Source organism: Balearica regulorum, chromosome 11 (genome assembly GCF_011004875.1).
Source record: "Balearica regulorum gibbericeps isolate bBalReg1 chromosome 11, bBalReg1.pri, whole genome shotgun sequence".
Lineage (NCBI taxonomy): Eukaryota > Metazoa > Chordata > Aves > Gruiformes > Gruidae > Balearica > Balearica regulorum.
Window position 1 is genome coordinate 20,431,283 of NC_046194.1, and position 17,032 is coordinate 20,448,314.

The window sequence follows — 17,032 nt, forward strand, 5'->3', positions numbered from 1 at the left end:
TTTTTGATATTTTAGGTGTCTTAATCAGTGCAACACAAAAATACTGTTAACTTATAAATTTGTTGTCACTTTCTCAGGTTACAGAAGTGAATTTGAACAACATGTTGTGTCCAGCCGTCTCAGATCCTTTTTATGGGCCCTGGTATCGAATCTGGGCATCTGGACATCAGACTGTCATGACCATGACTCATGGGAAGCTTGTAATCCTACTGTTTTACAGTGCTGTCCCCATCTTTAAATGTAGCATGGACTTTCTTAGGCTCCCAGCTAAGAAAATAGACTGAAATTTCTCCCCACGGAGTAGTACATACAGGAAGCAGAGATACTTATACTGGAAAACAAAGAGGAGGGATGAGAGGACAATGTCTTTATACTTCTCCCCACAGTTTATTGCCTCAAAAACACCTCTATAATCAAGTGAGGGGTTTTTTAACTGCTGTTTCTCACTGCCTATTGCCAATGGCAAAATTAGTGGCCTTATTCTGGAAAAGATTCATGTTTTATACATTTTGTGTAGATTACAGTAGAATCTTGCTAAGCCACCGTTTAAAATTAGGCCAGGATCTGTCCACATTCCAGCAAAGAGAGTGGCAGTGCTACCTCATTTTGACTTATTTTCCATTGAATATAAGGACACTTGTATCATAGATAGGAAATAAAGGTGAATTACAGCACTCCGGTGATGTGAACAGGAGACGTGTTGAAATGCATCATCCTGGCTTAACTCTTAGCACTTGAATGTTGCAAAATGGTCACAGTGAAATGATGCACACTTAATCTCCGGTCTTAAGTGCAAAACAGTGAGGTTCTACTGTATTTTCTTTAAGCTGGTTGAAAATGTTGGGGAACAATAACTCATTCAAAAATCTTCTTTTTTTTTTTTAATTGACTAAGTTTCTCAGGTGGTGTGGATAAATATCTGGCTAAGTCACATCAGACCTTGATGCTTTGGAGATGCTTTTATTTGAGTGGGTGGAAAAGCACCACATTGAAATAATTTCAAAAGACCATGTTACATATAAGCTATGATAAGATATTTCATCCACTGCTCTGACCTGACTTTGAACAAAATGGGTTTTTTCACTTAGCTTAGACTGGAGAGGGAGTGGAGATACAAAATCCAATGTAAACATCAGAGGGGTTTTTTTTAACTTAGTAGCTCTTGAAACATTCCTCCTCTACACTGATCCTCACTCAGTAGAGTGATTAGTGAAGAAAAAAAAAAAGAAACTCTGTTCTCTCTCTGTAGCTCTAATACATTCTGTATACTGATTTTAAAATTCAGATATAAAAAGGAATGTCAAATCAGTGCAGGCCTCTACTGAAAAGAAAGTGTTCCAGTTTACAGGTATGACTAAATCGTCCTGTCAACATGTCTTTTGGAGAACAGGATGTAGATAGGCAGAATGATAAATAGTAAACTGTGAGTACCTGTGCAAATTTTCCAAGGCTAGAGGAGAAACTGTTGGGCAGAAAGATGGGAAATCTCGAGTGTGTTCCTCCAGATAGTTAATTGTGAGTCCATTATGCAGACTGTTGTGTTTCAAGGCTGCAGGAATTTTGTTGTACAAAAGTTTGTTGCAATTTATAGATTCATTGTGTTGTCAAAGCTGTGACTTGTAAGATAAAACAAAACCATCATACCTCCTCCAGCTGGATCACCTGAAGATAGGTTCTGAAGTTAAGGTACAGTCATTTATACCTCAAGAGGGAAAAGTAAGAATGAGAAGTAGTTGAACTTTATTTTTCCCTTAAAAAAGAAAAAAATTCATTGGAGAGGGAACAAATGGCTACTTCAAATATTTTTACTCCATATGATCAAAAAAAAAAGTACACCTCAATTAGAAATATATTGTCCCATGTTCTAATTTACAAACTGGTGTCTGGCTTTTTTCCATGCCTCGCTCTGTGTGTGTGTGTGTATATATATACACACACATAATAAATGTACCATACTCTTACAACGTGAGAACATGTGACATCCATCTAAACTATCCATCCACCACGTATAGCTAGTCTGTTATCCAGTGTTATCCTTGTGTTTTTAAGCAGAATTCAAGCAGAGAAAGCCAAGCACCTGATGATGGGAACTACCAGCAAACAGGGCTCACTGGCAGTTGTTGATCCCGCAAATGTCTCTGTGTGGGATGAATTTCATGGAGTAGTCTCACTGCTGCCTTGGTAAAGCTGGGTGTATCTTGCTCAAGCAGGGCCTAAAGAAAGAATACATTGGTCTTGAAGGCCTGAATCCCTCTGTGGAAGACTACTTAACGAGCTGTTGAAGTGACAGGAGTTCTGGCTGGTTATTTCAGCAAATTCAGCATTTCATGATGAAATAGAGGATGGTGCTGGGAGATGCCAAGATGCGCAGTGCTGGATGTTAAAGCATGGCCCCTATTAATATACTTCATCTCCTACGGATAGCTGAATGAAAAGTACAGTGACTCTTCCCTCCCCCTAGTTACTGTCAAGTGTATCATGGTGTAGTTATTTACTTAAGTTGGCAAAATGCCTTACGTTGGGTTCAGTCCTGTTTAGAAGGAATGTTTGGTATTACAACAGAATGACTTTTAGCCAAATGCTGTAAATGTTACAGAGCATTATTATTTGCTTAACTTTACTTATGTGTGTATGTTGTGGGGTATTTTGGTTTGGGTTTTTTTTTTTTAAAGAATCTTTCCTGTTTATTTTTTCTTCAGTATATTGTAGCTACTGGAAAAAATTCTGAGTTATGTGAAAGTAGCAGCTTTTTTTTTTTTTTTGTCATATGCTTCAGGGCATTCTAAACAAGTATAAAACAGCTGCTGTTTGCCACCATTGACTGCCTCTGGTCAATTAAGACTGCAGAAGCATTTAAATAAGCTCAGGTGTCTCAGTGCAGGCTGTTTCCTTGGAATGCAAAATTTGTGAGCCCTTCTGGCTGACTTAAAACTCAGTGGCAGGAATGGCAATGTTAAATATAGCTAAGGGAGCGAAATCCCTGGGGCTCTTTGGGTAAAAAAAGGATTCTTGGTGTAGCTGTACCACTTGCGCCGTTGACTCTGATAGAGCCACCGCAAGGGATTGCTCCTCCCTTCCCTCCCACCCCGGGTCGTAGCTGCGTCTGGCGCTGGGCTGTGAGCCGTGCTTTTCTCTGTTACGCTGGTCCAGTTGTTCTGAGTCACACTAGAAATTTCAGGCTTAATTTGACAACATGGAGTATGCTGACAGAACCGCTCATCGAAGCCAATGGGACGCTCGTATTCCCATTCCAGACCTCACCTGTGCAGGTTCTGGAGTTTGTTGAACTCTTCTGTACCAATTTAAGTAGCTAAAAAGGCTAACTGAACATGGTAATTCAGCAAAAAAGTGGAGAGGTAAACTAACTACTGCACTCAGTAAGGATTTTAGAAATGTTGGAGCTGCTTTTTCGACTCTTAAGAGTCGAATGGCACAACTGGAGTCAGGCGGGAGGGAAGGCAGTGGAACGTGCATCTCTTTGACGGTAAGCTGCTGTACAGTGTTAGTGAAGCTGGCTGAGTTAGAATACAATCGTTTGGGTTTGAAAAGACCCTTAAGATCATCCAGTCCAACTGTTGCCCTAGCACTGCCAAGTCCACCACTATACCATGTCCATAAGTGCCACATCTATGTGTCTTTTAAATCCCTCCAGGGATGGTGACTCCACCACTTCCCTGGGCAGCCTGTCCCAGGGCTTGACACCCCTTTTGGTGAAGAATTTTTTCCTAATATCCAATCTAAACCTCCCCTGGCACAACTTGAGGCCATTTAATTGCTTGTTACTTGAGAGAAAAGACTGACCCTCACCTGACTACAACCTCCTTTCAGGTAGTTTTTTGTAGAGAGGGATCAGGTCTCCCCTCAGCCTCCTCTTCTCCAGGCTAAACACCCCCAGTTCCCTCAGCCGCTCCTCATCAGACTTGTGCTCCAGACCCTTCACCAGCTTCGTTGCCCTTCTCTGGACATGCTCCAGCAGCTCATTGTCCTCTTTGTAGTGAGAGGCCCAAAAGTTAAATTATTCCTTCCCCCCCCTTGCTTCTTTTTGAAGGCTTTTTAAACTTGGCATTTCATTTTGGTTTATGGTCTGGTGCTGCAAGAAACTGTTGTCAGCATAACTGAGACACCAGCTTCACCGAAGGTGAAGAACAGGTCAGAATGGGCGCAGAAGGGGAACAAACTTCAGAAGCTCATGTCGTGGAACTTCACCTCCTTTATTCCTCAGCTGTCTCTGGGATGTTTGGAATATGCATCAGTCAGAGCTTGTTCAATGTGCAGGGCACTGGGTTGAAAGGGAAAGCAGAATACTTAATCTCCACAGGGGTTATTTATTCTCTTCCCTGGCAGAGGCTGATTTTGTTTTCCCTGAATGGTTTATTTATAATAGACAGTTATGGTATAGGGATGACTTTTTTTTGGTTGCTTTTATGCTTATTTGTGCTGGAAATTAAAGAGCAAAACTATAATGCTATTCTTGAAAGTGAATTGGCATCCTCTCCTGTAGTGTTACGTACACCATCTCGGTCAAGATAACTTGAAGCTGTTGCCCAGTACCTGGTGATGAGCTTTTACATTGCAGCAGTGCACCGTACAATTAGAAGGTTAGTCCTGGTCCTCCCTGGTCAAATGTTCCGAAATGTTTTGTCACAGTAGTAACAGTTATGAAAACGTTAGCCATAGCTGTGGGGCAGAGCAGGACCGTACAGCCACTCTTGTGTTCAGCAGTGGCTGAAGCTGACTGTAAAATCTCACCCTGACCTGGACTGATGTGGTGCCCTCTGGCAAATTCTTGTGTCCTGCCGGTGCCTAGACCTCACAGAGAAGCTGGTATGTATTAAGGTGGTGGAACAGAGCCCTCTAGTCTCCTAATTTTTAGTACTGTAGGCACTTCAAACAAAAGAAACAAGGAGCGAAGGAACAGATTATTCTTTCTGCCAGTCAACGGCTGTCTAAATTTCCTGCCAAACCTACACATAAATGAAGCATTAGTAACTACAATAAATTGTTTACTGATGGGTTTGTTTGTGCAGCCTTACAGTAAGTAGTTCTCCAAAGCAGAAAAGCGAGCTAGTAAAATTTCTGTACCCACTGTAACATCTGGCAGTTCAGCCTGTGAATACTGAGGTTACTGTGCCAAGGCTTTAGCTGTCCAGGACACACGCAACGCTGTTTTTTTTCAAGGATTCAGACACTGTAGCTATTTGTTTAACTTCCTCCTATTTAAGCACCAAAGAAGACTTTGCGTCTTGTTTCTTTTGAAGTGTGCTAATTAACAGCTTTTGATCGTGCTCGTTTAATTCAGTGAAAAGCCAGCATCCATGAACACACACCTTTACTTGGTTTTGGTTCAGCTTCTTGGGGCTTGACGAACGCTGCTTGGCAGCAAAGCCTGCTCGCGCTTCAGCAGATGCTGCCGTGCCGAAGGTGGGAGCCACGAAAAGTCCTGGAGCATTTGCGGTTGTACCATTTGCATACCTTGATTATAGAGTACCTCATTGTAGAGTGATCTGTCTGTTCCTGGCCACAATCAGGGGTTTGATATTTCTGTATATTTGATACCATCCTGTAAAGCCCAATTGTTGTTTTTGTTTTCTTTCAGAAATGGCTATTTGCAACTGTTAAATTACTGTACTTGCCTGACTTACTTTCATGTCCTAAGTCTTGCCTCTAAACCATGGGCGTTTGTTTCCTATGCGGCTAGAGCTAATGGAAAATAGACGTGTGCTGGTTTTCTCACTGTTGCAATTTTTTTCTGCTAGAAGGTGGATTCTTGGGAATGAAATTGGTCCTAATAGTTAGCAAAGCTCTGAAAAGGCCAAAAGCCAGGAAGAGGGCACCTGTCAGCCCTTCTGGTAGGAGGTGAAAGGTTTCTGCAGGCAGACAGGTCAACTTTGATGGTTCCATTTTCACAGCGACAAGACTCATAACAAATCGGTTTGATTTTTGTGATCTTGTACTCAAAGTGATATTGCTGTAAATCTGTCTTGCAGCTTTTAGTGTAACTTAGTCAAAGCCAAGCTGGTTTGTTTGCATTTTTTTTTTAAATGATTTTATTTTTTTTCAGGGTCAATTTTGTACTTTTTTAAAAATGATTTCTGCATTTACTGAGTCATTATCTCAATGCTGCAAAGAACGCAGCGGGCAGAAGGACGAGCCTCCCCACCCCACTCGCCAACCAAACTGTGCTCGGGCCGCGGCTGAAGCACAAAGCCGGCTTTGGAAAGTTGCGGTTCCCGTAGTTCAAGCGTGGCGTTACCTGGGCCCAGAATGCTATGGCAAGGGCGAGGACGGAGGTGGAGAGGCTCAACTGCCACGTATGCTGTTAGTTCTGAATAATTTGTAAGAGTGTTATAAATTTTGTAAACTTTTTAATGTGCTAAAAACTTGGTTATGAGGTAACATTTACAAATAAGGGGTAATTTGTGTACTTGTTTTTGTATTTGATGGGGGTTTTTTTGTTGTTGTGGCCTCAGTCCAGATCACTGGGCAATAGTTGTTAAACCTTCAAATTAAAACAAATAAATGCATTTTAATGGATATTGTACAGTTTTGTTATCATTTGAATTGTACCAGGCACAGAGTCGGTCTTGCTTAAGACTTTTTAAAACCAGGTAAGAAAACCAAAATTGACTTTAACTGTTAATATTACAGATTGAAGGGGAAAGCCACAGAGGAACTTTAATATTAGATGGCTAATCATCAAATCAGATAAGGACATGAATTCTCCTGTCTTAAGCAGTTGGTACTGGTAGATGTAATGTACCTTGCACACAGTAGTTTCTGTGAGAACAATGATTTCTGGATATTTGAAGCATTTACATATGACCTGTGCCTGTCACCTGTCACTCAACACAAGCCAAGCCTGAGTTCACTGGCAGACCTCACTGTAGGACATAAATCCTTTAATCACTGTTTAAATATTCCCTGTCTTTCAGGTAAGGAGCTCAGGAAACAGTATTATGATGCTTTTGCTGCGCTTCCCCTGTTCTTGCCCCAGCTCTGGCAGTGTCTTTTATGTCCTGTGCTATGTCACTTTAGTAGAAGATCGTGGAATGTGTGCAGAAGTTTTTAGCTCTAAACTTTGTTAGGAAAGCTGTTGTAATTAAGGCATTCAGACAATCTCACACCATAGATGATGGCAAAGTAGTTTTAATGCACTTCTGAACTTTGCCTGTCTATAATTAAAAACACATTTAAATAGACTGCAATAATGCTGTGACAAGCAGGTATTTCAGTGTGTGAGGTTCCTGGCAAATACCAGAAACCAACCATACTTGCTCTGCCCACCTGTATTATTATAGAGAATATTATTATTATTATTATAGAGAAGGTTTAAGTTTTCATACAGCTGGGGAACAGAACCAATTCTCCAGCTTAAGTGCTCTTGCACATTAAGCTGTTATATCAGCATTTATAGTACTAGAGTTCTACCCAAGTGCTTTATGGAAATCTGAGATGAACTAAAAGCAAGTTCCTTTTTCAAGCACTGCTAATTATCCTCTGCATCTCATGGTAACTCTAAGTGTAAGGCAGCCTTTCTACATTTAATACCAACAGACAGGTAAGAATAAAGCAAGTTGCCACCTCCATACTAAAGAAATATGTTTCAGCGTAGTATTTTGCTAATTTGAGTTTTATAGTGTGAGAACTACACAGCTGGCTAAAGTAGCAAGAACACTGGGAAGCCCTGGGTAGGCAGGTTTAAGTAACTGTACCGCTCAATGGACTCTGAGTTTTCGGTCAGTTTTTACCTAACGCAGGCTAATGATAACCAGCTCTCTGAGATGGTAAAACACCAATGGAAGTTATTTACTTGGGCAGGGTTTTCCCTTCAGAGGTGGGGTCCCCCCCCCCCCCCCCTTTTTACTCTTCTAAATCAAGGCTTCAAGGCCAGTGGCATAATGGCTGCATCAGCCTTCAACAGCGGAAGGTTTCAGAGAGATATTTTTTTTTTTTTTTAGTGGTTTGTTTTCTAAGACTCTGCATCTACTGGCAGGAAATCTATTTATATTGATGTAATCAAAGGCAAAATCAGCTCTGAATTCCAGGGCGAGGGTACAGATTTCTTTCTTTGTCTCAGGAATTATCCTACAGAGGAAATATGCTCCCTTTAACTCAGACTGTGTAGAAAAATGTCTCAGTGCACCAAGAATTTGACTTAGGGGACACAGTTCTCCCAGCCTGTTTTACCTGTCTGGGTACTTTTTGTCATCAGCTGGATTGTGGCTCTGTTGCCTCACAGGAACACCTTTCCTTCTGAAATAAAACATCTCCTTGGTATCAGCGCAGCTGTCCATCCCAACGTAGAGGTTTGCCAAGGCTTCCACCACCCCAGCAAGCTCCTGGTGGGGACAGTCAGAGTTACTCATGAACTAAAGGTAAAACAAGTTAAAAAAAAAAAAAAATGGCCCCACTGTGTTATGACTAAAAGCTTTTGGGGAAAATGTTTTTACCTGGCCCTCTGTGCTGTGCAGGAACCCTGTAAGTCAGTGCAAATTCTATGCTATAATCCCGCCCCCCCCCCCCCCCCCCCCCCCCCCGAATTTGGTCAACTTTTTTTGCCATAGACGTTGGTCAACAGGCCACACATTAGCTAGATATGACATGCAAGATGAAGGAAAAAAAAAAAAAACCCTCATGGCAAAGCACTTCATACCTACTACTCTAAGAGTAATATGAAGCAATTATTGAAATGGTTTTATGCAATACGTCAAGCTATTCTTTGCTACACATTTCACCACATTATTCCGTTGAATAATGTTGCTGCAAGTAGTGTAGGCACCGTATTGGTGATACCAGTATAACTGGTTCTGCAACAAAGTTTTGCTTAAAAAGGTTGAACCCACTTCCCTCGCTCAGAGAATACAGAGCCTGCGCCTGGACAAAAGTCCTGTTTAAAGTTAGACATAAAAACTACAAAACTGACCTGCTATAAATACTGATCTAAATAATCATCAAATTGATGTAACTGATATAAACGCTGATTTAACTTGGAATGTTTAGTGCTGCATGCACCCGTCCGCAATCTGTCCCTACCGTAGGCAAAGTGAAAGAAACAGCTTCCTGTGAGTCACTCCAACGCATTGTTAGCCTTTAACATTAACCCTAAGTACAAATGCTTAAAAGGAAAAAAATAAAAAAATAAAAATTGAGCAAGCCACACAATTAAGCAGAGAAACATAAATAGAAATAGTGATTCTTTTTCCTTATTTTATTGGGTAAATGATTTAAAAGGTAATAACAATAGTGTTAAAACTACTACAATATCTTTCCACAGCCATATCTCACAGACCCACAGATAACCTTCTATATATTTTTTTTTTGCTTTTTCCTCATTTTTCTCTTTTTAAGCCGTACTTATATTAAAATGCCCATTTCAACAGTTTCTTCACACTAATAGCAATTAAATGTGGAAGGAAGGAGGATCTAGTTATAAAGGAAGGGGGTTCAGGTAATCCGTGATATTATTGTAATCAATCAAGTTACTAAGGAAGGAAGGAGAAGACAGAGGCCTTCCAAGCTACTCCAGGTAGCTCTAAAGCCCAGCGTGTGTCACCATTGCATTAAAGATAACTCAAGATGCTGGTGAACAATTTAATTTTTTTTTTTTTTTGTAACATATAAAACACTAAAATAACTTAGAAACTAGATCCAAATATCTTGAAAAGAATCAACTTTGATATACAAAAACAGTCATAAGTTGTTACAAAAGTTTCAAACAAAAGTTTGTTTTCTCAGTGCGTTTGTGTACCAGCGCAATTACTGGGTCCAGAGCAAAGAAAGAGGTTTTTATTTTTTATTTTTTTTCTTTAACAGTAATAAAAAACGAGGAAAACATATCTTTGTATATAAAGAATCATTGCTGGTCTTAAGAATAAATGTAACCAGAAACCCTTAAATCTGAGAGGCACACATTGGGTTTCTCTTTTTTTTTTTTTAAATTTTTCTTTTTTTTTTTTTTTTTAACATAAAAGGAAAGTCACCAGTTTATTTAAATGGAGGAGATATTCAGACTCCCCAAATAAACTTAATTCAATTAACATCACTAGCAAAAATCAGTTAGAAACTGTACAAAAATAAAAAAGTTCAACACATTTAATCCTGCAGGGATTTTGTAAGGACTGGAAGGCAGGCTTTAGGAGCAGCATTTGGGCATGGCTGGAGGCTTCTTTGGTTCGATCTAACACACATAAGAGATGTAACCTACTCCAGACAACAATTTTTAAAAACCCGCACATTTGAAGACAAGTAAAGAGGTCCGTATACAAACGCCAGGGTGTGCAAACGGATTTGACCGCCTTGATTTAATAATAGTGTATCTGAGGTCAGAGCTCCAGTGTGCCCTCCCCTGCTCTGATCGGCATCGGGGTTGAGACGGTGAAGAGTCAGTGCTACAGCGGTCCAGGCAGAAGGAAGGCCACTCGGAGCGTGACAAAGTAATAGTTTCATGTCAAGTCTACGGTTTTGTTGTCTAACTCAGTTTACAGCACAGGGTTTGTAGGAACATTAAGCAAAAGAACGAAGAACAAAACAAACCCAAAAAACCAAACCCTGACAATCTCTTTAATGCAGTAAGGCAAACTGAGTAGTGCTCATAAAAAAAAAAAAAATCACCATTCCAAATTAAAAAACAGTGAAATAAGCTACTTGGTTGTACCTTAACTTCTTATAAAGTACCCCAAATTTAAAAAAAAAACAAAACCATGAACAAAAAACCCACCTGTATCTAAACCCAGCAATATATCCAAAAGGGTCCTAAACATAACTACAAGGGACTGACATTTGTGAAAGCAACTGGTGATCAGCTTTACGCAAACAGACCTGTTCTGTCCCAGCGCACGTCACAGTGAACTGCACGCTTTGTACAAATAAACCCACAAGTACACAGAAACAATCCATGGCATTTTCAGCACTTGCATGCTGAGGAGGTAGGTGCCCTAGAAACACTGTAGATAGACTGATTATTCCAATCTTTAAAAAAAAATAAAAATATCATTCAATCTGATTGACCACAGACTCTGTAACAGGTTTTTTTTTAATTAGTGATACAAAACTCTGGTCCAGGAGGGTCTGGCATTAAATCGTTTCGAAAGCACACCTTTACAGTTTGTATAACACCCTTTTAACTATATTTTTAAGCAACAGCTACTAAGAGATAGACAAAAATGCATTGTGCATTATGCTGTATACAAAAAGGAGACAAAACTATCCTTTTCCCCCCCAAGCCATGGTGGGAAGTATTGCTGACCTTGTCCTTAAAAACCTGCAGGATTGTTTATTCATCAGTATATCATTATTACACTGGTAAGAAATTCTGTATAACATCTGCATATATCGAAGATTTTTTTAAAAAATCTGATATGATTTTAGATCCGCATGACCAGTCACGTGACCTGCTTGAGGTTGATTAGCACCTTTCAATACATATATATTTTTATATATAATAGATCTTTTTAAAAAACTTCTAACAACGAGCTCATACAGAAGCATGAGCATGCTGTAACGAGATGACAGGTAAAGATGGGGTTGGATGACTTTTTTTTTTTTTTTTTTGCAGCAGAATGATTCAGTTTGTGCTCAGTTTCCCTATAAGGGCAAGGAAAAAAAAAATAAAATCCAACACAACTCTATCAGGTAGCCACTTGTTCACAATTTCCACTTGAAGACTAATCCATTTAAGTGTGTTCCCCAAGTAGAAACAAGACAACAGTATCATCCAAAATAGCCTCTGTATAAACATCTATTAATTTTTGAAGCTTCTGGCTGGCATCTCTTGGCTCCTGAAATTTCAGGCCCTCTGCTTATAAATTAAGGCATCACAACTGAAAATGTTAGTATTTGGACATCAAATGCTGTGGATGAAGGAATACCAAAGACCTTCTACAAGAACCTCCATAGAAATGAAGTGGCAAAGCTAACCTCACGTAAGGGATGAGCATAATTTATCCGCATCCGAAACCGTATTGAAATATTTTTACAAGTAGCCTGATTTAACAACTGAATTTTAATTTATCTATTTGAATTTTATATATATTTTTACAAACATTCATTATTCAAAATAACTGGAATTTCTGCTTACTGTGGTTTACTCGCTCATATTAGGAAGGTCTTTTCTATAATAGACGGTATCTATTGTCCCCTAGAATACGCGCTGAACGACAACAGGTATTAGTGGGAGTTCTGCAGGCACATGAGCAAGAAGCTAGTTCCAACCATATACTGGGCTTGCAAATATACCACACATACCTCTTCCTAAATCCTATTTTTACAGCAAGAAAAAGTTCCAATAAGTTTTCTTTCTTCTACTGTGTGGAGGGGTATCAGAATTATTACACAGTACTTACAGCTCTCAAGTATTATTCCTGTAATAGATGAAAACACGTAAAATTATGGCATACTTGTCCTGTGCTCTTTCACAACAGTCTTTTTCCTTTTTTAAACAATAGTTAACTTTATCTAACTACTCATGACTTGATAAAACTCAAAAAGTTCAAAAGCAGAAGTAAAAACAAAACAAGGATTTTTCTTTTCCAAAAGAGGTTTGCTATTAAAAAAAAATCCCCCTTTAAAAAAATCCCCAAAAACCTGATGCCAGAGCAGACTCACTATAGTTTGCTAGAATGTCTGGTGTATTTGTTATATTTTTTCTATTAATTTTATATATAAGTATATAGTTATGTCATAGTCAAAGGCACTAAAATCTAAATCCATTTTCTTCCTAATACGACATCTGCTACTCACCAACCTGTTTTTAAAAAACAAATGTCATTCCTAATTTGAGATCATCAGAAAGGCATCGTCTCACTGCCAATGCATCGCTATGACTAGTCTCGACAGGGCTGGATCGCCCTCGGTTCCCAGCACAGACCAGGAGACAGAGGGATCTGGTAGCCTGCTGGACTACGTCGTGCCCTATCAATTAGACCACTTGATTCTGAAAATGATGCCGTGTTAACATCACCGCTCATTGTACGAGTAACTGCTTCTCTTTGTCCAAAAAGCATTTTGTATGTCAGCCTGTTATGTGCTGTTCTGTAGGTCAGGCTGTTACGTGCTGATCTGAAGATCATGTACATAGCTACATGAAATCTCTACTGCAGGGGTGAGATACTGCACACCCAACATTAGTAAGAACGTTATGAAAATGGAATTCATTGTCTAGTATAATACCTGAATCTGATATGTTTCATTCCCTGTCACACCCATCAATGCAAAAGCCATGAATGCCTTTTTGCTAAGCAAAGCATCCCTAACTGCAATCCTTAAACTCTTCCTTCCATCCACAGTCACAGAAAGCCTTGATTGATATAATTCAATGTTAATGAAGTAGAAATTTAAAATTTCATAAAAACCCCAAGGGCTATATATGCTGCAAAAAAATCTGCAGTGACTCAGTAATAAAAAAAGTATGGGATCTTTGTAGTAATGCGGTTTTCCCTCCCGTTGCCATGATGAGCTTAACCAACTAGGAAGTCTCAGCATGGCAACGGAAACTATCATCATAAAATGGTACAGTAATAGAGATAGCTAGACCAAGAAGGGGCAGGGTCTCCTGGGAAGAGGTCTGCAGAGAGGTCCAGTGACTGGTCATGCGGCTCAGTGTCAGGAATAATGGTTGTATGGTGGAAGGGGGTGCCCAATACCATTTTGGAAGTGATGATGCTGACGATGGGCAAGGTACTCTGTGTAGCTCATCGTCATCTTCTCACTACGGTACCTAGAAAAGAGCAAAGAAGCAAATTCAAAAATTGTTGCCAGGAAGCTCTAAGTAGAACTGAAAATACTGCACTAGTGGTATGTTTAATGGTAACAGCTCTGTACTTCTGACGTCAGGAGTAAGACTAACTTCAGTTGCACAAGGGCAGGGAGGGACCCAGCACGGTTGTCAGGGTCATTCTTGAATCACATGACAAATTACAACAGAAGTACTTATGAAAAATATTTTAAGCACACAGAACTGTTAAAAATTCTTGCCCACTATGTTGCTTGCAGTAGAGGGAATAGAAACTCATGTTGATTTATTGAGAATGTCCCATATCTTCAGCCAACTCCCTACAGAAAAACTGTAAACAAGCACCACAGATTTTGGGGCTGTTTTTAAACAATCAGTTATCAATTGTCTGCCAAATTCTGCTTTTAAATAATCCCAGCTACGTTAAACAGAGTTACATTCTTTTTAGACTAGAATCATAGAATATCTCAAGTTGGAAGGGACCCATAAGGATCATCAAGTCCAACTCCCAGCTCCTCACAGGACTACCTAAAACTAAACCATATGACAAAGAGCATCATCCAGACGCTCCGTTAACTCTGACAGGCTGGTGCCGTGCCCACTCCCCTGGGGAGCCTGCTCCAGTGACCAGGCACCCTCTCAGTGAAGAACCTTTTCCTCTGTCCAGTCTGAACTTCCCCTGACGCAGCTTCATTCCGTTTCTTCGTGTCCTATCACTGGTCACCAGAGAGAGGAGATCAGCACACCTCCTCCTCTGCCGCCCACCTTGAGGATGTTGTAGACTGCGATGAGATCACCCCTCAGCGATGAGGTCACCCCTCAGCGATGAGGTCACCCCTCAGCGATCTCTTCTCCAAGCTAAACAAACCAAGTGACCTCAGCTGCTCCTTGTAAGTCTTGCCCTCAAGGCCTTTCACCACCTTCATCACTCTCCTCTGGACACACTCTTAAATGCCACTCGCCATCAACCCAAACCTCCAGATCTTCTTCCGCAGGGCTGCTCTCCAGCCTCTGGTCCCCTAGTTTGCACGGGGGGGATTACCCCAGATGGAGAATCCTGCTCTTGCTCTTCTTAAACTTCATATGGCTGGCAACTGCCCAGCTCCGTAGTCTATCCAGATCTCTCTGTAAGGCCTCTCTACCCTCGAGGGAGTCCACAGCTCCTCCTAGTTTATTATCATTGGTCACTTAATGTACATTTGACTCCTGCATCCAGGTCATTTATAAAAACATTGAAGAGCACTGCTCCTGAAATTGAGTCCTGGGGAACCCCACTGGTGACTGGCCACCAGCCTGATGTAACCCCATTTACTAAAACTCTGAGCCTGACCCATCAGCCAGCTGCTGACCCAATCAACATATGATGGACTCGCCTAGCTGTGTGCCGGACGTTTTGTCCAGCAGGACACTGTGAGAGTATCAGAAGCTTTGCTAAAATCAAAGAATCCCACGTCTACTGGCTTCTCTTGGGCGAACATGGCATAAAAGGAAATTAAGTTGGTTAAGGAGGACTTTTCCCTGGTGAACCATGCTGGCTATGACCAATGACTGTGTCATCTCTGAACTGTTTTTCATTAACTCCCAGAATGAAATTCTCCATAATTTTACCAGGCACTGAAGTGAGACTGCCAGGCCTGTAATTACCAGGGTCTTCCTTCTTACTCTTCTTGAAAAATGGGACAATATTTGCTGGCTTCCAGTCAAGTGGGACCTCTCCAGACTCCCAAAGCCATTGAAAAATAACAGAGAGAGATCCCACAGTAACATCAGCCAGCTATATGTAACTAAAAGCAGAATTCAGGCCCTGACAACAGATATCTTGGATATACTTGCATTGGTATTGTTTGACAACAAGGAACGTATCGCCACATTTACACTTATCTGTAGAAGCGTAAAATCTACACAAAACCAACACTATTCCACATTTCCACAAATTTCACTTCGAAAGACCTTGCATAAGAGATCTGACAGATGAGATTTGGTGAATCCAGCTACAGTGATTTAAAACATTGCCACCTCTCCTTTCTATCATATTTGTCTTCTGGAGTTGCTCTGGTTGTTCTCTCCTCTTTTAGGTCTGAAAAAAACACAACAGATGGCTCAACCACTTGCACTCGCAACCCAACACAAAAGTTTAAACTACTGTGGAGTTACCAACTGCAGCAATTAATTTAAGGTGGCAAACACATTTGCTTCTGTCGCCTCTTTGCCCGAGGAACAGAGCAGAACACCTTACACTCGCGTTTCAGAGCGCCAAAGGTGCCCACACTTACTTGATACACCAGTGTTTGCTAATGACATACTAATTTAACAAACAGCCGCTGGTCTCTGCTGAGGGATTAGCTGCAGCTCTTCTTGAATTGATGCGAATGGCGTGTGGCACTCTGCGCTACACGCGAAAGCTGAATGATACCCCTCGCCACTATGAAACTAAACCATGAGCTTGGCAGTTAATGGAGGTGGTTGTAAGCAGGTCAAAGCAGCCTGGGTGGAATCACATCTGCTCATCATCTCTGCTTTCAGACGGAAGAGGAAATGCGGTTACCGTCCAGACTCCTAGAATTGGAACGCTTCTTACGGCTCTGCTGTTTTTCAGTTCTCTTCTTCAAAACATGGCCAGAACTACTGGTATTAACTTGAAGATAGTTAGCAACCGACTAGTTTTGATCAGCTTAAAGCTTTAGTCACACACAGGACATTTACTTTAATTCAGAGACTTGAAAAAAGTTAAAAGCACTTATTCCACTTTTCCAATAGATGTTTTACTGTACAACAAGAAGTTATTAAAATGAGGCTCTAAAAAAGGTTGTCTGATGCTGGGAAATGGTTACTGTTTTAATACTACTGTTTATAATATTAGTCAACAGAAGCTAAGTTTTTAAGCCAGACAGCCATAAAAAAAAATTTTTTTTCTGAACATTACAAATGTTTTGTTTTCTTCCAAAGAAAATCATGTAGCTGGAAGAAAATGTGTTCTATATACAATTTTTGTTTCTTGGAAAAATATATTCCTTATTTATTGAGGTGTACAGAAATTGTCATTTAAGAACTACAGCACTGTTACTCTTGCCCCCAGCTATCTCCATATATTCTTTTTAAACGGAAGACAACAAGGTGTACAGCTGAAATAAATCAAAAGGAGATTGGGATTCTGCATTTGGAAATTTAGCTGAATTCTGTAAATCTTTCCTCCCTAATTTAACCTTCAGAATAGCATGTTCTCCTTAGTCATAGCTACTCCACAATAATCAGGTTCCTACAAGAATCCAGAATTCTGAACGGTCACCGGGATGCAAAATCTTC

General features: G+C 40.3%; 2 protein-coding genes across 4 annotated transcripts in view; one reads left to right on the top strand and one right to left on the bottom strand.

The window, feature by feature from the left end:
* Positions 1-6,539, top strand: part of TMEM164 (transmembrane protein 164) — a 44,382-nt gene extending 37,843 nt beyond the window's left edge. For both annotated transcript variants that reach the window (XM_075763643.1, XM_010307195.2), the window contains one exon: positions 78-6,539. In XM_075763643.1, the coding sequence (XP_075619758.1) occupies positions 78-284 (207 nt within the window). In that variant the 3' untranslated portion in view covers positions 285-6,539. The remainder of the gene's footprint in view (positions 1-77) is intronic.
* Positions 6,540-9,203: 2,664 nt separating this feature from the next.
* AMMECR1 (AMMECR nuclear protein 1) overlaps positions 9,204-17,032 on the bottom strand; it is a 105,478-nt gene continuing 97,649 nt past the window's right edge. For both annotated transcript variants that reach the window (XM_075763638.1, XM_075763639.1), the window contains one exon: positions 9,204-13,714. In XM_075763638.1, the coding sequence (XP_075619753.1) occupies positions 13,600-13,714 (115 nt within the window). In that variant the 3' untranslated portion in view covers positions 9,204-13,599. The remainder of the gene's footprint in view (positions 13,715-17,032) is intronic.